The sequence below is a fragment of the Anopheles moucheti genome, chromosome 3 (genome assembly GCF_943734755.1).
Source record: "Anopheles moucheti chromosome 3, idAnoMoucSN_F20_07, whole genome shotgun sequence".
Lineage (NCBI taxonomy): Eukaryota > Metazoa > Arthropoda > Insecta > Diptera > Culicidae > Anopheles > Anopheles moucheti.
Window position 1 is genome coordinate 33,117,299 of NC_069141.1, and position 14,552 is coordinate 33,131,850.

The following is a 14,552-nucleotide window of genomic DNA, read 5'->3' on the forward strand; positions in this document are numbered from 1 at the left end:
TATCGTCAGCTTCAATATGTTCGCAACATTAACTCGCTTTAGCCAAAGATTTGCGTGGCTTGACCCATATGAAGCCAATTTCCCATACCCCGTCTTGGGAGCACTAGACTTAACCGTTGCCTTGGATGCTACGAAACAAGGCTACGGCGGACTTAATCCAAGAAACTTTGCAAAATGAAGCTTAGAGCGTCCACTGCCGCTTACCACTGCACACAACATACTGACAGCTTTTTTTATGCGAAGTGATGCGAAGAAAAGGATAATCCGTTATTGGATTCGCAGCTCTAAGGATTCGTCTTATCGACCTTCGGCAGGTTGGCTTTGTGCGACTACTAACTTACGATGCGATATATCCGGCCTTAAAGCTTGCCTTTTCGCTTTTCTTTTCTCGAGTGGATACATTTTCCGCTCGTCATTTCACTTTTGTGTTTTTCCTATCCTAAGTTCTGCAATGTAAAATGTCATGCATCCCTTCGAAAATAACGCGTTAAACACAACACAATCCACCACTCGGATTTGCTCTTTCATGCGGATACATTACATTTTCCGCAATTTTAACAGCATTTTCACACAAGCGAAAATACCCTGGGATGCGAATAAATTTGTCATTCCACTGCTACGGCGTAGAAAATAATTGCTCCCGCTCGAATTTCGATCAAACGCACCGTGACAGGACACCGACGTTCTTCTTCGCTTCTCATCCCGACACCACCACCACCGCCGGTTACAATGTATCCACTAATCTTGTCGTAACACTCGCCCACCGTACTCCATCTTACCGTAGGTTATGCTCCTTGCTCCCGGAAGTCCAACTGAGACGCTCCGGACCGTGTTGAAAGCTCCAACCAGCAAAGGTCCGCCACTGACAGGTACCTAAAAGCGACTGATTGCTGCGCCTGCCATCGAAACCGCCATTTGATACCAAGCCACCACGGTCGTTGGCCTGCGTAAACGTGCTGTGTGAGGGGAAGGGATCCTTCGGGCCATACCTAACTGGCCCCCGTGTTCTTGTATTTCGGGAAAAATATCTCTCACGCTCTCTGTTTTGGCGGTGGCTCACATTACATGGGTGTCTTTCTGCATTTACATCCAAAGCAGCACGGGTCGGACTGTTGTGTTCGATGCTTGTATTAGTGCGTGTCGCTTTGTTTGGAATGTATTGACAGGTTTTTCCGTCCTCAGCGCAGAATCCCATTTTCCAGCCACGGACACTCACGCACTATGGTTGAATCAAGTTCCATGATGAAGTGCTTTGAATTAACTTTTGTTAAATTAGACTATTTATATTAGTGTCAAGCGAAATTGTCTAAACTTTTCGAGATTTTACCAAAATTAGCATGCTTTGAAGGTAATGGTCCAGTGGATTAGAATAATTTGGGTAGGTTCCCTTAGGATACGGCAAGTATTTGCTTTTGATTGAACAATTATTGAGCTAAAAGTCTAGAGGTACCATAAAGATTAATATTTTATTGCCAAATTTTAAAAGAGTAAAATTAGTCTTAAACTTATTTACGAATCATTACAAAGATACAAATTTGATAGATTTATGTAATATCTTTTTTGTTGGAATAGTAACATAAATAATAATAATAAATAGTAACAAAAAAAGTAAGTTGTTCCATTATTATGACAAGCAGTGTAAGAAGTGAACAAAGATTTGCTTCATCACGTTCCCGAGCAACAAAATGCGTGAACAACGTGAACGGTAAATGAACGCTTCGGTTGAGGCTGTGGCAACGGAGCTTGTTTGCTGAATAAAAGCTTAATTAAGGTTCCAGAGCGCAAAAACTTTATTTTCACTGGGTAATCCATACAGGTGATAAGATAGTGCCTTTCGAGAGAACCTTTCGTATTTAAATAGAATAAAATTAAGCTCCCACTGCAATTAAGCGTTCCAAATAGGTGAAGGAAGCATTTTTTGGGGAAAAAATATAAACATTAATTGGATTAAATTAAATTGTAAACTGAGTAAATAATAATAATCAAACATGAATACAATCCGTACAGGTATAAACGTTAATTTCCCCGAATCTTTCTGCGGTGAATCAACTTCCAACGGATATTATCGACTTCCCTCTTCATGCTATGAAGTGGTTATGGCTTTTACTTCAATCTTTGCTATCTTCCTATCGCTCATCACAACCTATTACAAACCGTATCAATAACTCCGCCCGGAAGTCATTAATTTCCTGAGACTGCAATCGGTGGTAAAGATTTATGAAACGCCAACCAGTTCGTACACCGGCGCAACCATCTTCACCGTTCGCGCGATCTAATTTCGCAATCATGCGTCCGATCACGATCCTCTTATCGGGCGTGTATTATCGAAACGTTTATGCTCGAACATGTAAACATGCACAATCGACGACGACGGTGATTATGATGGATCGAAACCGGTGCCTGATCCGAACGGACCACCGGATCGTTCCTGTTGCCCCAATTCCATAACGCGGAGGTGTGTCTCGTTGTTGAGAATATTGCTGGAATAGATCGCTCTCCCTTGCCAGGCTGCCGTCAATAAGCAAGACAACAACACGCCCTGAGAAAGCACAACGCCGGGTTTGGTTGGCTGGTCGGAATCTTCTTTTGAACCTACCGCTCGCTCGCCTACGGTTGCTGCCACCCCGGTGTTGTTGGGTGAAAGGCCGAGACAGAGGCTCACAGCCACGGACGATCCCGATGGAAGTTCTGGAGCGCAGTGACGAACGCACGAGGAAGACGACAACAAATATAAAAGCCCAGCACAAGGCTAGTGGGTAAGGTTATTCGATACCGAGTTCGCGTCCTGTGCGCATCGTGAGAACGCTTAGCGAAGAGGATGAAAAGCTCCAAGGGTGTTGGACGCTGCTGGAAGACGGCGATAGTGTTTGTATTGGTTTGTCTGGTAACATTGGTGAACACGCAGATACCCGGGTTTGGTACATGTCCGGACTATTCGCCGATACAACGCTTCAACCGAACGCGCTTCCTTGGAACTTGGTACGAGATCGAACGTTACTTTACGGTGACGGAGGTAGCCACCAAATGCGTTGCGGTAACGTACGAGCAACGGGCCGATGGGAAGATTCACGTCCGTAATGCGTACACTAATCGATTGTAAGTAGCGTGAACTTTCGTTGGAAAAAGTCGCCAATAAGTGTCTTCTTCATACAGCAATGGCGTGGAGAGAATCATCTCTGGAGTGATGGACAAGGGTGGCAAAGCGAAGGAAGGTCGCTACCAGATCGAATACACCTCCTTCCCGTACAATTACAACGCATCGGTAATGGTGCTCGACACGGATTACGATTCCTTCGCAGTGCTTTACTCCTGCAGCTCCTTTGGTCCGGTTGGACATGCTGGTGAGTCCCTTGAAGGAAGTCCCAAATGCAAAAGTACAAACAAATGGCTGACGTATCGCTCTTCTCTAGTGTCCGCCTGGATGATGGCTCGTGAACGACTTCCCGGAGGTCCTGTGCTGCAGCGTGCGTATGGCGTTTTGGATAAGTACAAAATTTCTCGCACATTCTTCCTGCGCACGAATCAGGAGGACTGCGTGACATTGCCTCCACCCGAACCGGCTATCGATCCAACGGAACCAACCACCCAGGATGCGCGCAATGAAGGCGTTGTGGTACGGAACGAGGAAGATCTCCAACAGTTGCGCAGTGAGATCTTCGCCGTAGGACCCAATCCTTCCATCCCGGTTGATCCCGTTGTAGAGGATCATCAGTAGTATTTTATTTATGGTAGCATCTTTCTCAAATATTTATGTTCTCATTACTACTATTGTTAAGTACATCTCGCAAATAAAGGTTCATTTTAGACATCTCTTCTTGTTTAAAAAAAACCCTCTCCAAAGACTCTCACCTGGTATATCATTAAAGCACGCATGATTTATAGCAAAAGTAGTGCCAGTTCCATCTTCTTCGCATGGAACTGCAGCCAACAAACCAACGTTGGCAGTCAAGTTCATGATCACCTTCGACTTTTGCTTCGCCGCGAACGGCCGTACCGTCCCGAAACTGGGTCACTAAACCATTGCGCCCTAGCGTGTGCAGTTCCCCCCGCTGGAGGTTCGGATCGTGTGGACGGCGTTGAACTTTTCCTTTCGCACACCTTCGCAATCCATTCCGGCGGCCAGCTGCTTTCGAATGGGGGTGTGCAGGCGTGTAAACAAACCAGTTTCCACCATTTCTGAAGATACAAGCACTGCAAGCACTGCACCAAGAAGGAAAGCGAGACACGATCTTTCAATGCAACGAACCATTGCCATTGTGGGACGTTGAAGTTCAATCACACTCCTGCCATAAAGCCAGGTGGGACATTATCTTGTTTCTAATGGAGCGAAGTTCATGAAATGAGTAAAGTTAATGTATTGGATAGATTAAATTTACTAGCAGATTTAATGTGAATTAAGATTGAGGTTAACATGGATATAATAAAAGAGCACAAGGCAATGAAATTTGAATCATTTTGATCTCTTACTATGTTATGATTTTATGTTCTGCTGTATTTTGTAGACCAAACCCCCTAGAAAACTTATCCTTTTACACAACCTATCAGAGGTTGCTGGCCATCTAGTCTCTAATAAACACACTTTCATCGTGCCGGTTTGTCACATAGTTTCCATCATCGTTGGGTGTCTGGGTTAACACAAAAAAAAGCTGAACCCACGGCACCTCGCCACCCAAACACGAAATAGGTCACTAGTGGGACTCTAACGCAATGACGTACAGGTCCAGTGACTCGCGTACATCCAGCCGGCAACACTCCCTAATTACTCATCGTTTAACTAGCGAAATTAAAGCAAGAGTAAGCTGTAAATTTCTGCTGCCCTCCTTAAAGGCAGCACGCCACAAAAAATGGTAATAATAAAATAATTATGCTACAGCAAAAGACATGTAAAATTGCACTAAACGACACTTCCACGAACAGCACCGTTTGTGTTGCACCACACGACGTGCGCTTAATGTGGGCTACCAGGTTGCGCCCAAATTATGCTTTTGCTCTGCACTTGTTTGGTGGTTTACAGTTGAAGCGGCATATCCAATGTTTTTGGTCATTTTTTACGCTCATTTCGTGCTGGTTTACGTTGAACCATATCTTTCGTAAGCATCATCCGACCCGCATATAGCCTCAATCAAACGGTACCGACATGTTTGGCGCGATGCAGTTCGTCTGTCTTCTCGTTGTTGTTTTTTTTTCGGGGGAGTTTTTTTTATGCTGGATAGCTAATTTGGAGCCACACCAGCCACATTCACAGCCCCAATAGAGGGATGGATTTTCACGTGTGTCTTCAGCAAGCTGTGTCCAATGTCTGGCTACTTTAGTCCCGGTCCCCGGTAAATGAATTTAAATCGAATGTTTTTGTTTTTCCTTCTTCGTATGTATCGCTTTTTGCTTGATTGAAAAAAGCTGTCTCGCAGAAACAACGCGCTCGTATGCTGCAATACGGTGCACCGGGATCGGGGTAAAATTAAGTTTCTGCTTTGATGAAGAGAAAGACGTACACGTGCTCCGTCTCACACGGAGACGCACAAACATTTCCCTCCACTCGGGTAGCTTAGCAACCAGCCAGCACTGACTCTAAATTCCGGCAGCAGTAGGCGAGATGCGTTCATTCCTTGGCGAGACGTACACGCGAACAGATCACGCGGATCAGCAGCACCGTGGTGATTGTGCAGTGAGTGTTGGAGCCTGTTCAAGCAACGAAGCTCAAAGTAATCGGAACCAGAAAGCAAGAAACTTGTGATAAAGCAAAATCCCCAAAGTGAAGTGGTTGTGCATTGTGTGTTATCCCTCGTTCGGTCGAAGTCAAAGTTCGTTTTTGGGCAGATCTTTCTGCGTCGTACTGAGATCTCAACAGACCGAGACCGAATAATAACAGTCTCGAACCGAAGTGTGCAAACAGTCAATTTACGGCAGTGACGAACATCAGACCCAAAGTGCCCTGAAGCCGTTTGGCAGATTCGTCCAGAACCGGATACAATGGCCGTCATTGGGTATGTCATCTTACGCGGTACTCATGGCTAGGTTTTGGGGATGCCAGCGTATTATTTAATTTTGAAGTGAATTTATTTTTGTTAAAGGAAGGAAGCACATGCACTCGTCATTGTACATACAGGGAGGGAATTTCAAGTTGTGATGAAATAAAAATGTTACAAACATGCACGATCGGTGGTCTCACGGTTTCGTGCTTGGTTTTATTATCCCCAAAAAACGAGAGATTGAATTTCTTCTGAATGGATTATTCTTCTCCATAATTCAGACTAATTATCTGGCTTTGTACAATAAATATAAAGTACAATAAATATGTCTAGTGGGTCATGCAATGGAGTAAGCCTCGTTTTAGTAGACAGTTGCCGGATAATCGGATAACACGGATAATAGGCACATATCCTTATTATGACAAAATTAGTAATGTGTCATAAGTAACGTAGATCATTTCTTTATGGAGTAAAATTTATTTTTCCGGTGTGTTTTATTGTTGCTTTAAGAAGTTGAACTTTAAGAAGATCTAGTTGTTTTCTTTAAGTATTTCATTTTTTCCGTCAATGGTGTGGCCCGGAATATGTCAAATTTCCTTTAGAACTGTCATTCCCGAATCAGACACCCGGATAATCGGGGCTCCACTGTAACAGGTGTCCTTTCTCTATCACTAAAAATGGATATTTTGCGTTGTATGTCCCAAAACACTGACGGTAGTCTCAGAACTACAAAAAAATCCCAAATTGACAGCTCTAAAGCTAGTGAATTAATTTTAGACATTTGGGACAATTTTGGGAGACAACATTGAAGAGAGTCTACTAATTAATACTATTAAATTGAATGGGAATGTTTTCCCATAATCCTATAAATGTTGCATTGATTGTATGTAATAACTCCGTCATGTTGATCACTGATGATCACAATCAGCATACGAACCCATGCCGCCGGAGCAACCGGATCAATGCACACAAAACCTCATGCCCAATTATTGCATAATGCCGTGTAAAAAAATGAAACCCACCCATCGAAATTTGACTGCCGGTTGGCGGCTCGATTGCACGCAACTAACACACGCCAAGGCCTTAAACGTGAAGCGATCATACGGGCCGCATGTTTGATTTGATAAGACATTTGAAACCAAAGCAAACAAAACAGAAGAAACAACATCCATGACGTCGGCTGTGGGATCACTCAACATATCTTCCCTACCCGTACTGCTCAATTATAGCATCACCCTTTCCATCCCAGCATGCAACCAAACCCTGCAAACGATCGGTAACGGAACACAGTATGCTTCGCCAACGCACGTCACCTTTCTTTCGCTCCCATACACGTTGGGCTAGTGTTCGCCAGCACAGTGATGCTTTAAATTTCCTCCTTTTTCCGTTTCATAACGTCGTAACCAAAAATCGAATCGAAAAGCCAACTCACCCCTCCGGGCATATACGTGATGCATCCGAACAGCGCGTTCGATGCTCCCAACGTAATGATCGTTTTTTTTCTTTGAGTTGTTATTTGGTCTGTAGCTCTGTTTTCGGTTGAGGTTTAGTAAATAATAGGCTTCCGATAAGCGCGCCCAGTGAAAAAGCACACCAGAGCGGATACCTTAATCCAGGCGGATATTAAAACACCTCGGCCGGTGCTTTCTTAATTACATTATAAATCTGATTTAAATCAACTTGCCATACTGATAAGCGATCGGATGCACTCAAACATCGGCGCTGCATTTGGTTGCTTTCTTCGTGTTGTCTTGTGTAAGCGTAACAACGGAGCCACTCGTACACCTTCCGCTAGGTGTCTAGATCCATCAATTTTGTTCATACGCCTTCATCGACTGGTTATTGTGCAATCTGGTTTACCCTGGGCCGGCTTTGTTCGGTCATCGATCATTAGAAGGGCCGTTTTGAGAGGCCAACGCCGTCTGTTTGACCTTGGGGCCATTTTTTGGATACGTGACGGAGGTGGATGTACTGTTGAAGGAGTAGCGGCGTTTGACACCGTGGTAAATCGTTTCTAATTTACCTTATTTTTCGAAAAACGTTACTCAACTCTACTTAAATCTGTGACTAATTCTATCCAATCGAACCGCTCGCTTCTTTGCACTGGCGCTCGACGTGATGAAAGCTAATCATGTTCGAGTTCATCGTTCGAAAAGACTTGTTACAGGTGGAAATTTTGGTTGCCTGATGGACCGTCTGTGCGGGGGTATTTAAATTGCACGATATTCACCTCGTTCATCTCGCCAGATTAGGGTCACCGCGATATTCATGGCCTCGCGTCAGCTCCATACTTTCTCTTTAAACGCTTCACATGCTGCCATTTTAATCGCGTGTCAATCTGCCACAATTAACAGCGTTGATTTGCGTTATGCGTGTGTATGATACAAGAGAAAATGGAGATTCCTCTGCCAATGCAAAACAATGCAACACGTGAAGGACTTTCTTCACATTGTGACAACGCATTATGGCGGTTAAATGCCTCGCGACTCCAGCAATTAGACACCCAATTAGAGCCTAACGTATCTTCCCCCGTGTTTGTGCTTTTGCCATTTGTCTACTTAATTATTTTCTTCCATTTCTCCCAAGCGTACCACGGTGGACGAGGATCGGTGTGTGTCTGCTGGGACTACTCGTTTGCCAGCTGGCGTGCGTGGAAGCTCAAGTTCCTGGGTTTGGCAAATGTCCCAAGGTACCTGTGGAGGAGAATTTCGACACTTACGCCTATCTTGGCCGCTGGTACGAGCAGGAAAAGTATCCGTTTTTCTTCGAGCTGGGTGGAAAATGCATAACGGCTGATTATTCGCTCAATCCGGACGGTACAATTGGGGTGCTGAATACTCAGAAAAATTCACTGTAAGTATGAGTTGTATAAGAGGAAAATGTTCAAAACCAATGATGCATTTCTTTTTTTTTCAGAACGGGAAATGATAACAGCATTAGTGGATCGGCAAGAATTGTGCAATCTGCCAAGCTGGCGGTGAAATTCCCGAGCGCACCTTGTAAGTAGTGAACCCTCGGTAAGGATACTTTGGTTTTTAATGAATAAATTACTCACTCTTCGCACAGTTAACGTCGAAGCGCCATACTGGGTTGTGGGAACCGATTACAAAACATACGCTGTCGTGTATGCCTGTTCCGATCTTCGTGGCTTCATTAATGCAAGTGAGTATCCTCAATACCGAGCGTCCACTTTCATTTGACAGCATGCGATTTTTCTTCCATTCTCAGAGGTAGCATGGATTTTGACCCGCAAACGACACCCTGACATTGAAACGATGAAGAAGGCGTACACTGTGCTTGATAGTGCAAAGATCTCCCGTGCGTATCTGACCCGTACGGATCAGAAAAACTGTGGTGAAGAACTAGTAAAGGTCAGTAAAGGCATATACAAAACGACAGTCGTCAAGGGTTAAGCTATGAAGTAGGCTGGAGAAACATTTGGCCGATGTCGAAATGTGAATAGATACGCTCGTCGTCATCGTGATTCTGTAGTAATTAGGTAAAACTCTCCTATAAGTAAATATATGTGTTAAGAAACTTGCGTATTGTCACGCCTCGAGCACAAGACCACATTGAGAAACCACGTTTTGCAAGATCTACCAAACTCCATTGTTTTACCACGTGTTTGTTGTAAGTTTGAAATCCCACGATGCCCATGCAGCAAAAGCGCCAAACGCGAAACGTCAAAAGTGACGTTTGACACGATAGGTAATTGTTATTTATTTACATTTTGCTTTCGCCCGTAGACAAAAAGGAAACGTTTTATTTTGTTTCAACTTCAGCACTTCCTCACTACATTCCAAAATTGTGTGCACCGAAACATGGATCCAACCGATTATCGTGCACTGCACGAAAGTCTGATGGAAAATAACAACGGAACAACCGCCATCAACGTGTTTCTGCACATCGCACCACCTGTGTTCAGCGTGTTTCACACGGTTCAGCTCATCACCGTGGCCAGTATCACACACATACCGCTTCGGTTTTTGGTGGAATTTTTCCTTATCGTGCTCCCGTTTATATTGCTGGTCACCGTGCTACACCGGTTAGCGCTTAACATCACGCTAACGTTACTCGTCCTATCCGCGATATCGGCCGTCCATCAAATCCGGCACCGATTGCACCTGATGCCGTTTGTGCAGGTACCCGGAAAGTCACCGCAATTTCTTACCTGCGTCCGGGCGTTGGTAAACCTCACGACGGCCGTCTGCATACTGGCGGTGGATTTTCATTGCTTTCCACGCGAGCTTGCCAAAACGGAAACGTTCGGCTACGGGCTGATGGATATCGGAGTGGGACTGTACGTGTTTAGCAATGGGATCGTGTACAAGGTACGTCCAGCTGATGAACGACGTGTAAATGCGGCTCGAGTGTGGAAGGTTCTCTCCGGAACGGGACCACTATTACTGCTCGGTTTTGGCCGATTTTTCCTCACCAACGAGCTGGACTATCAGTTGCACGTGTCGGAGTACGGAGTACACTGGAACTTTTTCATCACACTCGCGTTCGTAAAGTTTGCTGGTACGCTTATCATGGATCTGGTGCATGATCCGGAAGTGATTAAATTCGTAGCCATCACGCTGCTCTGCTGCCACGAAATGATGCTTCATCTCGGCGTGTCTCGGTACGTACTGAGCGCGGACACACACCGAACATCGTTCTTCTCCGCCAACCGGGAAGGAATCGTATCACTGCCGGGATATCTTGCCCTGTTCCTTGCCTCCGTGTACATCGGCTGGGTTGTACGACCGTCGGAGGAGATAACGCTTGCGAAGAAATTTCTACGCCGGGCGGCAAAGATTGCCATTATGGCCGGTGTCTGCTGGAAGATGATTTACGTGTGCGAGGACATGTTCGGCATTTCGCGCCGTCTCGCCAACATGGGTTACTGCTTCTGGATACTGGCGATCGGAAGCAGCGTAACGGCGCTGTTTATGTTTTTCGAGCTGTTTGTGTACTTTGTCCGGTTCGAGGAACCGAAATCGCCGGATCAGATTATGAAGACGGATGATTTCTGCATTCCATATGTACCGCTCGTACTGCAGGCGATCAATGCGAACGGGCTGTTCTTTTTCCTGATCGCAAATCTGCTCACCGGTCTGGTGAATCTGGTGTTTCAAACGTTCCTGCTGGGTAATGCAGCGGCCCTTACGATAATCAGTTATTATATGTTTATGGTGTGTGTAGCAGTATGTTTCCTGTACGTTAACAACGTAAAGTTAAAGATATGGTAAAATGCCTCGGTGTTGGCATTGGTTCACACCTCCAACAAGTCCGTTCCCAATCGATCTAGTCATAATGGCCATTTGTTTGTAAAATAGGTGTAGTAAAAAACGAGATGCATTAAACTATAAATTATACCAATGATTAGGCTTCTAATTAGGCTAATGATTCAACTCATAATGAACACGCACGGACAAAACGCACCATCGTCATCAAAATCGCCTTTGAAACAAAATAAAGATAACAGCGTTTAAAGTAAAACAACCGTACACGATTGTTTGGTAAAATGATATTACACAAGCGTTTTTTTTTGGATTAAAAATACTGTTTGCTTTCCCCTTCCTGTTTGTAAGAGCACTACAAGCAGGCTCGCGAGCTAGCCTTTGTGAGAGTATAAATATCATATGTAAAGCCATCAGGTTCCTACCCAATCTCGATAAGTTTCGTAAAGCTTACGTGTGTAATAATAAGTACGAGTTTGTTGCTGCGCTCGTCAATAAAACGAGCCCAACGAGGTTTTCCTCCTATACGCCCTACAACCTAAGAAGCCATTTTCCATCCCGATTAGTAGGTATTATAAGGCGAGTATTTTGCTTACGATAAAATAGGTCGGCTACCTTCTAAAGCTCATCTTTCTTTGCTGGACGGTTTGCTTTTGAGTGTAAAAACTTCTGGAACTCTTGGTGGTTCTTCACCTGTTTGGCCGCTTTCGCCACCAAACGCTCGAATTCGTTCACATCGAACGCGTAGTTGGTGAACTTTGCATGTCGTTCGTCACGTTCCGGATGTTTTCCTTCGCCTTCCGGGTATACGAGATGATCTCGCTCCCAGGTGAGATAGTGTACGCCTCGGAGTCGTGCCAAATCCCGGTAGCAGTTAGGATCCTCGCAATGGTACAGTTCGAACAGGGTGGCCCACTTCGGTAGGAAAAGAAGATGAGTTAATCCGGCACCGTGCATGCCAATAAAGATATCACTGTTGCGCGTGATTCGTAGCTGCTCAATGAATGACAGCTCGTGCCCGTAGCTAACACGCTGCACCAGATAATCGGGATTATTTGCAATTCTATCCATCAGTGCTTCTTCATTTAGCACTCTGCGATAACGCGTTTGACGCGAGAGGAACGTTATTCGCAGGCGATCATCGGGACGTGTGGACATTCTTACTTTCAACCGATGAAGAACATGCTCGGAAAAGGCATGAAAGAGACCACTGTTTTCACAGCCATTAATCTAAAGGGCAGACAAATGGTATTAGTACTCAAATAACACATTTCGTGTAGAAATAACTTACGATCGGTGTGTTGTAGTAGAGACCAAAAATCATGCGTGGTAACAACGGCAGGACGACATTCCTAAAGCACACCACCTTCCCGGCGTATGTTTTTAAATCCGCAATAGGATTCTTCGTGAACACCTTAAACGTGTCCGCAAACGGTGACAGGTACGTGAACGATTCCCAGATCAACACGTGCGTATCCGTACCGAAGGCACCGGGCTGAGACAGATTCACGTGCAGCGAAGCGTAAAGGTTTAAAAAATCACAAAAATGATGATACATATTGATGGCGGCATCGATCTTCATAATGAAAGCCGGCTTTTCGATCACTACATCGCACCGCCCGTCCTCGATCGGGGGCCGTTCGAGCCGTTCGAAAAACCGCAACTCCGGTCCCCACGACTGCAGTGGACTAATGTGCTGCAGTTCGTCCCGCAACTTTTCGCCGTGCAGCCGACAGTGGCCCCCGATTTGGCCCTGCCCCAATACATCCATCTTGTAGCGCAACGGTTCGGACCGGCGGTTCGCTAGATCGGTGAAATTGATCATCAAATTGCGGCCCCGACAGAAGCGTAGATACTTCGAGCACTCCAGCGACGAATCGTGCGGGAACTGGGGTTCACACATGATGCGGCTTTCGCGAATTTGATCCCGCACAAAACCTGTAACGAAACGAACCGGTAACCAATTAAACGAGCGACGAATTAATGGGGCGTAAAGGTACATTTTAATGGTGAAATGGTGCAGATGCGGTGCTTCGTCACTATGGAAGCGAAACGAATTCTTTTGCTTATCTTAATCGCATACGCCCCTGATCATGTTTTGTGTATCTTTTTCGTTTGCTTCGGCCTCCAGCCGGAAACACACAGCGCGATAGTTGTAACGTACCGAAATCCGCCTGGCTGTAGAACGTGTCCAACTGAGCCTGTTTGCTTTTCACGTATCCAACGTGGCTTCCGGGGCAGGTATGGTTCGCGTATCGGTTCCTCTCCGTACAACCCTCTTCATAGCCCCAGCAGGCATCCTTACGGTTCTGGTAACTTTGGCTAGCTATAACCGCCCTATAGGGGCACGCTTCGTCTTCTGTACATTGCTTTTCAAGTGCCGGAAACCGTTTGAAGTATATCGGAAGATGCGCTTTCGGTAGGTTGATGTATTCGTACTTATCACAAGCTGCAAACGGTAGGATTAGCAGCACGATCGTTACACTGATCGCCAGCACAGCACCACGAACACATCCCATTTCAAACGAACACTTTAAGGCACAACTCCAAACGGCGTTCACTTTTTGTGAGCGACCCGAAGATCAACACAAGACAACTGCAAAATGCTTCCTTCAGCGCAGAACAATCATGGATATGCGATCGTAGGCGTGGAGTACCATTCAGTGTAGAACATTGGGTGGGTATTATACAATCTATTGAACACCTCCGCACTTGTGGGACTGCACGCGTGGAGGCTTATGTATCCATATGTGCACTAAGATGACGCACCATCTCCTTCGCGCGATGAGCTAATAATGCGGTGGGGGGCTTGGGCCGAGCATCAAAACAACCGCAAGATGTTTTGTGATGCTTCTTTCGCGGTGCTCTATCGTGCATGATCACATGCCGGTATGGTGTATGGAGGGCACAGTTTGACAAAGTAGAGTTTAATTTCGTATTAAGGATGAGTTTTGATGCAAAGAATAATGTAAAATGTAGTCCAATTCACTCGTAACATAACAGAACAGAACAGAACACGAATGCGTATGCTAATGTTGCCGGTAGATCGTTCAAACAATCCCCGCACGTTGCTTCACCCTTCGCATAACAACAACACCACCCGCTTAGCAACGTTTGACGGGGAAGGCACAGCATGCTGTTCTATTTGACGTTTGTTTGCAACTACTATATGACCGCAAAGATGACGTTTTGGGTATCAATATTAGAAGGAATTTTATTTTTATAAGAACTATAGCAAGGGGCGGTCCGGTGGGATGATAGCAGCGACGCTGGTCGTCTCACGAATGGGCCGAACCAATCTCCCGTAACAAGGACTGAGTATCCAACAACTTGATAAAATATGTCGATGCGGCTAGGC

General features: G+C 45.3%; 4 protein-coding genes across 4 annotated transcripts; 3 read left to right on the forward strand and 1 right to left on the reverse strand.

The window, feature by feature from the left end:
• The first annotated feature begins 2,818 nt into the window (after positions 1-2,818).
• LOC128304389 (lopap-like) lies at positions 2,819-3,715 on the forward strand. The gene is made up of 3 exons (XM_053041571.1): positions 2,819-3,096; positions 3,154-3,341; positions 3,411-3,715. The coding sequence occupies exons 1-3, from the start codon at positions 2,819-2,821 to the stop codon at positions 3,713-3,715; spliced, it is 771 nt and encodes a 256-aa protein (XP_052897531.1).
• A 2,255-nt stretch (positions 3,716-5,970) lies between these two features.
• Positions 5,971-9,382, forward strand: LOC128302658 (apolipoprotein D-like). Its single transcript, XM_053039525.1, has 5 exons — positions 5,971-5,984; positions 8,556-8,822; positions 8,886-8,968; positions 9,036-9,131; positions 9,198-9,382. Exons 1-5 carry the CDS (start codon positions 5,971-5,973, stop codon positions 9,380-9,382), a joined length of 645 nt encoding a protein of 214 aa, XP_052895485.1.
• A 338-nt stretch (positions 9,383-9,720) lies between these two features.
• On the forward strand, positions 9,721-11,420 carry LOC128303660 (uncharacterized). The gene has a single exon (XM_053040701.1). It carries the CDS (start codon positions 9,791-9,793, stop codon positions 11,201-11,203), a length of 1,413 nt encoding a protein of 470 aa, XP_052896661.1. The 5' UTR covers positions 9,721-9,790; the 3' UTR covers positions 11,204-11,420.
• Positions 11,421-11,515: 95 nt separating this feature from the next.
• LOC128303553 (EGF domain-specific O-linked N-acetylglucosamine transferase) lies at positions 11,516-14,056 on the reverse strand. Its single transcript, XM_053040538.1, has 3 exons — positions 13,359-14,056; positions 12,486-13,132; positions 11,516-12,424 (listed from the first exon to the last, which is right to left on the reverse strand). Exons 1-3 carry the CDS (start codon positions 13,711-13,713, stop codon positions 11,813-11,815), a joined length of 1,614 nt encoding a protein of 537 aa, XP_052896498.1. The 5' UTR covers positions 13,714-14,056; the 3' UTR covers positions 11,516-11,812.
• Positions 14,057-14,552: the final 496 nt, after the last annotated feature.

Coding starts and splice junctions, on each gene's coding strand:
- LOC128304389 (XM_053041571.1), top strand. CDS start 2,819: ATGAAAAGCTCCAAGGGTGTTGGACGCTGCTGGAAGACGGCGATAGTG. Junction 3,097..3,153: donor AATGCGTACACTAATCGATT/GTAAGTAGCGTG, acceptor TTCTTCATACAG/CAATGGCGTGGAGAGAATCA. Junction 3,342..3,410: donor TGGTCCGGTTGGACATGCTG/GTGAGTCCCTTG, acceptor GCTCTTCTCTAG/TGTCCGCCTGGATGATGGCT.
- LOC128302658 (XM_053039525.1), top strand. Junction 8,969..9,035: donor GAAATTCCCGAGCGCACCTT/GTAAGTAGTGAA, acceptor CTCTTCGCACAG/TTAACGTCGAAGCGCCATAC. Junction 9,132..9,197: donor TCGTGGCTTCATTAATGCAA/GTGAGTATCCTC, acceptor TTCCATTCTCAG/AGGTAGCATGGATTTTGACC.
- LOC128303660 (XM_053040701.1), top strand. CDS start 9,791: ATGGATCCAACCGATTATCGTGCACTGCACGAAAGTCTGATGGAAAAT.
- LOC128303553 (XM_053040538.1), bottom strand. CDS start 13,713: ATGGGATGTGTTCGTGGTGCTGTGCTGGCGATCAGTGTAACGATCGTG. Junction 13,133..13,358: donor CTACAGCCAGGCGGATTTCG/GTACGTTACAAC, acceptor GTTTCGTTACAG/GTTTTGTGCGGGATCAAATT. Junction 12,425..12,485: donor TCTACTACAACACACCGATC/GTAAGTTATTTC, acceptor TCTGCCCTTTAG/ATTAATGGCTGTGAAAACAG.